This window comes from Dufourea novaeangliae, unplaced genomic scaffold, assembly GCF_001272555.1.
Source record: "Dufourea novaeangliae isolate 0120121106 unplaced genomic scaffold, ASM127255v1 scaffold78, whole genome shotgun sequence".
Lineage (NCBI taxonomy): Eukaryota > Metazoa > Arthropoda > Insecta > Hymenoptera > Halictidae > Dufourea > Dufourea novaeangliae.
In genome coordinates this window covers 823804-834638 of record NW_015373959.1, presented here as the reverse complement: position 1 = coordinate 834638, position 10835 = coordinate 823804, and the positions used below count along the sequence as shown (strand labels likewise).

Below are 10835 nucleotides of genomic sequence, written 5' to 3'. Positions count from 1 at the left end.
TAAAAAATATTCTGCATACACATACAGTATATATAACTACATTAAAATGTGCACATATCGCTTTAGTCAAATATACACACAAGTACTTGGCGTAATAATTCTAATTGATTAGCTAGAAACAAGTTCTCCTGTTCTCTGCTTTTGTGCATCTCAACTAACAACGAATGGTGCATTAAATGAAATCATTTTCAATGACCTTTACTCCCATTAACGCACTGTTGACCTTTGTCTGCGACAAATAACAATCAGCTGATGCGATTTCGCAAAAGAGTTAACTTGAAAAAATGTTACAGTAAGAATTTCATTAAATACGTTAGCTACTCGTACTCACACGTTTCATAGAGAAAAATTTCTATTTGTCAAACGTTAATAAAATACTGAATACCAATATGTACGTGTTCGAACTGTTGAAAGACCTCGTATCTGTATCATCGTCGTAAACATTTTGCTCTTATTCGCTTTCTTTGTGTGCTTCGCATTGTTTCTGACGTTGACAGTTATGTTACTCCGAATATGTTTTTTTGGCAGATCGTTCAGCATATTTGCAGTATAAATTAATTATATTCTGTAGTGGATACCATTGTGAAATATGGATAACGTGACAGTGAGTAAACACATCGGATTCCTAATGAAAATATACAATGGTTCTAACCTTAGACGATTATATTAATCAGTGATATTTCTTCTATATTAAAGATCATTAATAATTACATAAGTAAATTACAGTTAAACATTTGGGTCGTGTTTTTTTGGTCCTCCTCTGTAATATAAATGCTTGTTGCTTAATGACCTAAAAAGTAGTGAATGGTTAGATTGTTAGATTCATAGATATGTTTTCTACAATATGCAAATATAAATAGAGTTACTAAAACACTTGAGAAAAGGACCCAAATAAATGGGAAAAGATTAATCTTTGTGTTCAAGTAACAAAGGTAACAACATATTGATATATTTACTTCTCAATTTTAGGGAATTATACGTGCCATATATAAGGGATTTGCTGACAGCTTGAGGGGTGCTGTTGTCCTCTTTTATATGGATAAACGTATTAATGAAAAATTATATAAACAATCTCCTCTTAGATCAGAGATTCATGGAAAAGATACTACACTTATGCATAATCCCTCAAAACATTCTAATCAATTACGGTATGTTATATATACCTCAAAGGAAGTTTCTGAAACTTAATCATGTAAATGGTAAATTCTATGGTACATCCTCAGAGAATCAAAAGTGTTAAAAAGAACAATTCAGTGCTGTGCATTGAATGGCGGTGTATTCTGGGCAAGTATATTGATCTTTGAATGTGGTCTACTTCCATTTCTAAAGTACTTATTGACTATTATATTCGGTCACTCACCGGGTATGGGTATGACTGTATGGTCATGGACAAAACCATTTCTGTCGCTAACATTTGGCACTGTATGGGTACTACCACTATTTCTACTCAGTAGGATAGTTAACAGTTTATGGTTTCAGGTATGAATTATTTTTCCTCTAATTGAAAAGATTTGATTAGTAGCCATTCAAGAAGTTAATATCAAATTCTATATATTTGTAAACCATATAGGACATAGCAGATAGTGCTTACAGATATAGGCAAGGAAGGCCGTTACTTCTGTCAAGTGTGAGCAAGTTGGTAGCAGACACACTTTTCAGTGTATTGGTTCAAGCATTATTTTTGGGTCAAGGAATGTTAGTATCCAGGATTCCATTGCCTCCAATAGGTGATATTCTTGCCCTAATACACATGTGCCTTTTATATGCTCTGTATGCTTTTGAGTATAAGTGGTTCAATATGGGCTGGGAGCTACATAGACGTTTGAGTTTTATTGAAAATAACTGGCCATATTTTGTGGGTTTTGGTCTGCCGTTAGCAGTCCTCACTCAACTGCCGAATTCATATGTAATAAGGTAATTTATTACTTGAAGTTTTACTTCAGCAGAATTGTTTTGGATTAAACTCATCGTTGTTTCAGTGGCTGTGTTTTTTCTATATTATTTCCATTATTTATTGTCAGTGGAAATGAAGCAGAACCTGTCACTGGAGTATGGTACATACTTTCATGTTGTACATTATTTACATTATGTATAATTCAATTTTATGACATTGAATTTATTATTCCAGTGATGCTCCTCTAAAACTATTTTCACCAGTAATTGCAATTGCGAACACGCTATTCAATAAAACAATCGGACCAGCGACTAGACGGTGACATCGATAAATATAATCTACATATTCATTTGAAATAATAAATATGTAGCAATGATCTATTTTTCAGGTTTTTATATATTTTTTATTAGGTATATACTTAGTTAATTTTCATGTTAACGAAATAATCGAAAATACGATTCTTATTTGACTAAATATATTGTTTAAGATATATATTAATGATAGGAAGTTTAAATAAAATTCAAAATTTTGTACATTTTTATCAATTATTAAAATATAAAGGGATATCAGATATATAGTGGGTCAAAAAAGTGTCATCACATCTTTTTTTTTGAAATATTTTTACATACTGAAGTGATATATTAATACCAAGAATTTAGTGTCATTTAACATACAGAAGTAGTATATTTTTTCAGAACACTTAATGCTGTGGTTTAAGGAAGTAAGTAAAAAAAAAACGAAAATTTCATATTCGAAACAATATTGGCATAGTTACGATTTTCGTAGTAAATACATAATTATTTGAATTATTAAATATGAAAGATGTTTTTAATATTTGGCGTGCATGTCTTTGGCATTGATTATGGTTTGTAATCGACTTGATATCCATTCCACGACTTTTTTTGGTAGTTTTCGAAATTTTTGACCATTCTTTTAATAGTGTCTTTTTAAAATCATTCTTGTTACTTATCTTTCTTTTCCGAATCTGTAAACTTAATAGGAGCCATCAGGGCAATATCTGACGATTGTGGTGGTGTAGGAAGTTGTTTGGATACATTGTAGAGTAGCCATTCTCTTATTTTTGTTGTGCTTTTGTGTTTTGCTTATACCCAATTTAGTTACACTGTGTAATAAATTATCTCGCAACATATCAATATAACACTGAGCATTCATTATTCCATTGATAAACTATGTCCGCCACCATATTTTACTATTGGTGGAAGATTCTGTTGGTCTAGCTCGATGTTAGGTCTCCTTCATACAATCCTTCATGAACCAAAAATGTTAAACGCACCCTCATCAGAAAATACTACATTCTTCTAAAAGTCCACTGGCTTATTTATATTAGCAAATATAAAAATACGCTTCTCTCTATCCTTTTCATTTGTAAACGGTTTTTTTCTCACTGCTCTAATCGTAAATTTTAGCAGAAAGCAGTACATCATCGCAATTTGAGGACTAACCTGTTTTCTCCAAGATGATACAGTATTGGCAGATAAACTTTGAACACACAAACAGACTTTTACTGCTCTTATATTTTACCGTTTTCTTACTGTAATCATTCTTGGTTGATCTGATCGTGATCTGTTTTCCATGTTACGAGTTTCTTCATATTTTTGATAACATTTTTAAATGTTGGAATATTTAAATTTAATATTTCACCGATTTTCCTACAACTTTCCTCACGTTTATGCAGAAAAATAGTTTGATCCAGCACTGACAATGATAGCTCGCTTTTCTTATCACTCATATTTTTTGTACCAAGTATAAACGCAGCCTAACTTCGTAAATCAAACGAAGTTATTCATACAAACAAAGTCTGTTTAGCAACTGCAAATCCTACATATCATTAGGGTTGCAAGTATGTCAATACTTTTTTAACTATGAAATTTTTGTTTTTCTTTCATTACATTATTAAGTGTTCCAAAATAATACACTTTTTCTGTATGTTAAATGACACCGAACGACATACTTGGTATTAACATATCACTTCAGTGTGTAAACATATTTTCAAGAATAGAGGGTGTGTGTCGATATTTTTTTGACCCAGTATACATGTATAACGTAAAGTTATATATACAATCGAAGGCAGTAATGTTTACTTTTCGATATAATATTTACTGGAATTTGTACCTGTATAAATATACAACAATTTTTTATTTAATTGAATCTTTGCAAACGTTAACCGACATGTTTCCGTTTTGTATTAGGTAATACTTATAACTTTATCTGTGACAAGGAAAACATAAACAAAAGTGAAAAAGAGTGATAATCCATAAACAATGTAAACAATAGTCGCATATAATTTACTGTGCACTACACTGTTATTTAGTAAGATCGGAAATTGTACTGCTGATGCGAGAAAGAATTTATTGTTAGGTTTCAGGATTCTGAGCTGCCGAATTTTGCTTAACTGTGACTAGTCACTTCTAAGACTTTTATATTGTAACTTGTGATGACAACGTTTATTATAAAAGATTTATCATCAAGGAAGTCAAGTTATTTAACCCTTTCGTTACGCCGGAGTTTTGAGCCGATGCGCCATCGTCAAACGGGACTTCGCGCCATGAGCATGCATTTACCGCGCGGGCTGTATCCGGGATTCTCAGTCTGTTTACCTTATTTTTTCAAAATAAAAGAAAAACAAGTGGCGTGCTGTCGAGTAGTATATGAGGAGCATTTCGCGACGAGCGTATAGTATACACACCCGTAATACGGAAAAAGTTAATTATACTATTCAAAGAATACTAAAACGATACTGTATAAAATATTGAGTATAATTACTCAGATTAAATTAACTTTGAACTCAAACTTGTTGAAAGTATGTCACTTCGTGTATTGTCACAATTAAATGACATACAAATTATAAATAGACAAGATTAAATCGTCTAAGTAATTATATTATTATAGATTACTGTAATTATATTTGTACATTATTTCAACGGAACAATGAAAACTTATGTCGATGGTCAATAAAATCGTTTTATACACTGCAGACTAATAAGTATTGTAAAATGGTTCAATATTTACACATTAATGCTTGATACCTTTTGCTCTCAGTATTATAAAATGTGCCAATAACAAAATGAAAGCTATGCAAGCAGTTCTTGAAGAGTTAAAAGATCATGATCTGAAGGTTCTTCCTTAATCCTATAAGAATTTGTTAAAGCATAATGCCTGTGTAAAGCAGTAAATCCAAGTCCTGGATCTGCTTCTTCATCCATTATTGGACTCATGCCTCTTTCCATTGATTGACTCTTACTTACCTAAACAGAATTAAGAGAATAAAATTCTGGAATTTCAAATACATGGGGACAGCTTGTAAATGACATACTTCGAAACGCTGCTGTTTGTACATGGCCAGCTTACGTGTGCCAGGTGTGCTCTGTATTAGATTTTGAATAGTAGGGTGTGAAATACCAAAAAAGTCAGCACCCTTTGGTGTTATTGATCGTAGTACAGGAGAAATTGCTAACAATAATTTTGAATGGCATTCATCAGGAGTAGATCCTATTTGCTTACTGATGCAACTTTATACCTTGGTTTTGGTCCACCATCTAATATCTTACATGTGTACAGACTTTTTGTTTTTACATCTCTTAAATTAGCGTATACTCTTGTACTGCAATAACCTACTGGATAAATGAGATCTTCTGTGTGATAAGCTATCCTATCTGACACTACTTCTCCTAGAGAGTAAACAGTGAGATCACCCAAAGAAATAGGAAATATAGGTCTCCCATGTACGTCCAATGGTATTAATTGAACTACTCTTCGCATGGTTTTGTTATAACGTTTAGCTTTATTCTTTGTTTCTGAAAAAAAAAGGTAGTTCAAATGATATTTTAGCTGTATTCAAAGCATTATATATTTGAGCACAAGTTCTGGCCAATCAGGGACTTTTATATGGCTGGAATAGAATAAAAATTGACTCTTACTTTAATACCAAATTATAATCATCATACAGTTAGGCGATCAAAATCATATAACAATTTCCTTTTTTATTTTTATTTCAAAGAAAATTAGTCTGTTAGTTGTCAGCAACGTGGTAAAATTTTAAAACAGTTAATTAAACTGTTGTTTATATCTACTTAATAGTTATGTACCATGTACAAAATACTTTGTTTATTAAATTATCCATGTCTTATGCAAGTTCTATAAATGTTACAAAGATATAGTTATGAAATAAACAAATGCTAGCGGAGGTTACCCCTCAGTTCCTTGTTCAGTCAGAAATTGTGACCTCAAATATAATTCATATGATTGATTAGTACCTGTCCCATCGGTCGAAACTCTTTTTTTTGCAGTTTTCTTAGGTGTAGAGCATTCAGGATTAAATGGTATGGAATTAATACTGTTTGATTGACATCTGGCTATCATAGTAGAAGGATCTATGTCCCCCTGTTGTTGACATAATTTACGTAAAAGGTACAGTCTCTCTTCCTTCACGAGCATGAGATTTTCTTGCATCTGTGCAACTTGATCGCATAATGCAGCATTTTCCTGACATTGTAAGCTTAATTATTGTATACGAAGATAAGGTGAAGAAGAAACATTATTGGCTGTCACTAGTAAACATGAACTTACAAAAACTGTGTCCTTTATAATCCTTTTTAACCTTCGATATTTCTTTTGGTACTTCAGATTTTGCTGTAGTTCTGCGTTTTTTTGAAACTCGTTGTAATAATTATCATAAGCGTGAGTCATTTTAAATGCATTGTTAAATCGTACGATGTTGTTACTAGTGTTAGGTTAGGATCAAGACCACGAGTATACAATAACACAAACACTGGTCTAGTACCAGAGCATTTCATGAATGTAGTCGCTTCCGTTGTTGGCGCTGCACATTTCCGTTTATTCAAAATTTGGTAAAGAATCCGGCTACCTTGGAGGATTGAAAGGATCAAACTTTAAACTTTATTCGCGAAAAGTATGAAGTGTGTATCATGTAGCAGTAAAATATAATTTAAAAATTTGTTAAAATGGACGAGTTATGAGACTTTGAATGGAACAGTATAGACAGGAAAAAAAGTCAAGCCATTCGTTGTATCGACGAGAATATTTACGATTCTAGAGATGGATATCGCATGTTATACTTTATTTTCTAACTCTTCGTATAATCTTTATCCATAAATCAAGGAAGACTGACTTGAAATTCAGTCATATAAGTCAACGCGGCCAAGGTTTAGAATCATTATGTCTGTTGTTGAAAATTGATTACAATTGCTACATACTTGATAGCATGAGTTTTCAATAAGGTTTCTGAAAGTATTTAAATGCGGTCAAGTGCTTTGGGAGTTATCGTTGAGCTAAACGTAAAGATATTCACTAAATTAGGAATATATTTGTACATACACTTGCTAGAAATTTCCTTCTACGACAATATCTTCTCAATCAAGATAGTCGAGAAGTTGTAATAGAGAAAACAGGGGAATATTTTTCTGAATGCCAAGAATTCTATGATATGACTCTAGAGCAATTAGTTAGCTATATGTGAAAGTTATGCTGTAAAAAGTTAATAAAAGAGCTATCAACATTAATTGATTCAACCAATCAATTTTTTATTCTCTGAGGTTATAAAAGACAACACATTTTTTGAGAGCCTGCGTCGTAAAAGTATTAACAAATGAGTAAATAAATATTTTGTTCGATTAAAAACGTCGAGAATTTGACGTAACTTTGAAATTATATCTGTAAATAGGCCCAATTTTTTATTTTTGTTTTTTAGTACATTTAGATTCAGACTCTCAGAGATTTTATACTAATTAAAATACATCTTTTAGAGGATTTTTAACGCTAACGCCATATTTCATTCGCAATTTTGTTCAGTGCATTTTCAGTTATGAAAGAGGATTTGCAAGATTTGCTCAATATTTTTTTCGTTACTATTTCTTCTTCTGTTTAGATCCTACGATGTTTTGAAAATTGAAAAAATTGTAAGTATTTATAGCACAATTGTTTTCGCGTATTTTTCTCATGCAGTGAGCTTCCATGTATAATATGGTGTCTAGTATTATAATGCATTTTCTATATTTCAGCAAAATAATATATAAGTTATTTTATTTACGTTTAACAATAAAAAAAATTGTCCAAAGTTGCGTAAACGCAATATTTTATTGCACAAGTACCGAACAAACATTTTTTGATAGCACTCATTTTCTTTCTTTTATACTTTTATAAGTAATAAATAATTTTACGTGTAAAAATCATCTTATTTCACTGCATGGGACTGAATGGGTTAAACAGTGTACTTGGTTTTAATTCTCTACCATTCTTGTAAGTAATCATTATTTTATACATAGGATGTTGACTTTTTCGTCAGTCAGCTGTATTCGTACACAGTTTGAACGTCAGGAAGGGTTTTTATAAAAGGAAAGAGAAGCGGACCAGTTTATTTCGAAAATACGATTTATTAACCTGTCGAACGTAAATTCTGGTGACGCGCGCTCGCTTGCACGTACTGTCCTCTGTCATGCTCGTCTCTACATTCTCACGCACGCGGTATACAAAATCTATATTGTTACTATACTTAAACATCGTGACGCGTAACTTACCCGATAAACGTACACTATCCTAGAGATTGTGTTAATTACTATGCCGATTCCAGTAATCCAGATCGCTCAATCATCCAGTTAGCCCCTACGTCATTATACACAAGTCTCGGGTGACATATGATTAAGGTACATCGAAGTTCTCTCTTGCTCTCTCACACCCTCCACTGTATAATTCACAACCCCATACGCTCGTATAGGTGTCAATTCAAGATTCATTTAACTATAGAATGTGTGCATGTACTGTTATTTTTTGTCACACTTTAAACCCTCGCACGACCAAGTACTGCTAAAAAATAATTAAAGGATCATGTACTGCAGTCATTCTGTTCATCAATACGACGTGTAATCTTCGATAACTTTTTTCATACAAATATAACAAGGTGTTAGTTGCGTAGGTATTATACAGCAACTATATTAATTTATCAAAGCTGTAGCACTTGCTCTGTCTCTTTTGCTTGATCGGTGCAACAGGACTATCCGCATTAGCGATCCTTTACTTTTTTTGAATAGTCTATTTAGGCATACGCAAAAGTAATGACCCCTACATGCAACTCGGTATTGCGGTTTGAGTTTATTTAATCGGCGGAACATTGAATTTTTATGGGGAACTATGGAAATGGAAAATGTGGGGAACTATTTCGACGACAGATGTTGTAGTAATTGGACAATATTCATGAAGATTTTCGACGAAAAACAACGGCCATTCTTTTTGCGTACACCTGATACACATCTCGAAACTGTCAAGCTTCGTAACAGTTTATAGAAGATACGACAAAATCTATTGAGACATTTTCTTTTTCATTTTATTCTTACATTTCATTAAATTGCGAATTGAAAAAGCCTTGCAACTATTAGTGTAGCGTAAACTGATTAAAACGTTAAAACATCTTTACGGCATTACTGCAAAGCAGATATAGATCGGGCATGATGTTGTAAGATATTATTTGTTCCATATGAGTTGTCTCATTATTCTTTTCAATATTTCGAATAATAGATTTACAAGATTGATATCTTCTGTCGTGTCGACCTTATTAATAACGCACCAGAAAACTGCTTTAGCAATCATTGGGTTTTAATATATAAAATTCAATAATAATACAATAATAATTAATATTTTTTTCAGATATAAAAGTAAATAGTGTCTTCCTTTTTTTTAAATATCTTGTATCTGACACAATTTGAATAAGACATATGTAACAATAATAGTGGATACGTTGATATTCCCTTTTCGAATTGATTCATCGTACTTACTCGGTGTTAATCTTAATGCGCTTATTCTGCTCTGTCTGAATGTAGTCTGTTATAAACGTCTCAAGCAGACTAAAACGAAGATATATTGGTTTTAGTGGGCTTTCTTCAGTTTGCTTAATGCGTAGATATATCGCGAAGGATTTCAGCCGGAAGAAGAAACTGACGTTATTATGATTTATCGCGAGAATAAGCAGTATTTCATAGAGGAAACTCGTTACTATAGAAACACATTTTCTTAAAATTATAATCATCAATCGTGATTCGCGTGAACTTTACCGGCGAATACAAATTTTCAGAGAACAATTCATCCAAGAAAGCATTATGTTCATCCATGAAAGTATTGTGTATGTTCTGACTGTAAAAAAATATCAGTGACTGTAAAAAGTTATGATCATCGTGTTGGGTTGTACTCCCAGTTATTGTTGTAAGATGAGAATAATACAGTAATATCATTTCACTTAACCCTTCAACAGTATTTGACGAGTATACTCGTCACGAGGAAATGACCACTTTTTGGATAATGACGAGTATACTCATCATGTTAAAAATAAAATATGTATCAACCCTTTTGCTATACAAATTTAAATTTTAGTAAAAAATTGAAAAATACGTTTCTTTTCTTATTAGAATAAAGGAATCAAATGGTTACAAGTTACCAAAATAGATATACCATTGTTAAAGGATTAAGAAAATTCGATCGACATCGATGATATTTAAAAAAAAACAATTATAGACAAGAATACAGTGTTGTATCGTATTTACTCCTGTAGTTTCGTGTATCTTTCGTTAACATACATTTCTGAAAATTAAAGTGGCCTATTTCCACGGGATAAAGGAAAATGAAACCAGTGTGTTTCAGTGTACCGAATGTCTAGAAAAAAAAATTCTCGGTTTACATTTTCCTTTTTCTTGCAGTCTTGATTGCATTGCAGTCTTTTTACATCTAACATTAATTTAGTTATTTCCTTTGATAATTTACAATTTTAGTAATTGTCGTAATGCACAGTTTGACGAAAACTCGGCTCTAATTCGAAACAGTTTAGAATATCGTTTTCAGTCACGAAAAAAGAAACGAATCCGTACGAATCCCTTGGTTTAAACGGATCCCGTTTAAATATTCAGCGATCGTTTCGGTC

At 32.1% G+C, this 10835-nt stretch overlaps 2 protein-coding genes across 2 annotated transcripts; one reads left to right on the top strand and one right to left on the bottom strand.

Annotated features, from left to right (window-relative positions):
• Positions 1–589: 589 nt before the first annotated feature.
• On the top strand, positions 590–2216 carry LOC107186409 (etoposide-induced protein 2.4). The gene is made up of 6 exons (XM_015574263.1): positions 590–604; positions 970–1148; positions 1224–1479; positions 1571–1914; positions 1980–2054; positions 2129–2216. The coding sequence occupies exons 1-6, from the start codon at positions 590–592 to the stop codon at positions 2214–2216; spliced, it is 957 nt and encodes a 318-aa protein (XP_015429749.1).
• Positions 2217–4861: 2645 nt separating this feature from the next.
• On the bottom strand, positions 4862–6601 carry LOC107186405 (transforming growth factor beta regulator 1). The gene is given in 5 exon segments (XM_015574260.1): positions 4862–5160; positions 5229–5410; positions 5413–5709; positions 6169–6397; positions 6482–6601. Coding segments are annotated over 5 exon segments (1002 nt in total). The 3' UTR covers positions 4862–4986.
• Positions 6602–10835: the final 4234 nt, after the last annotated feature.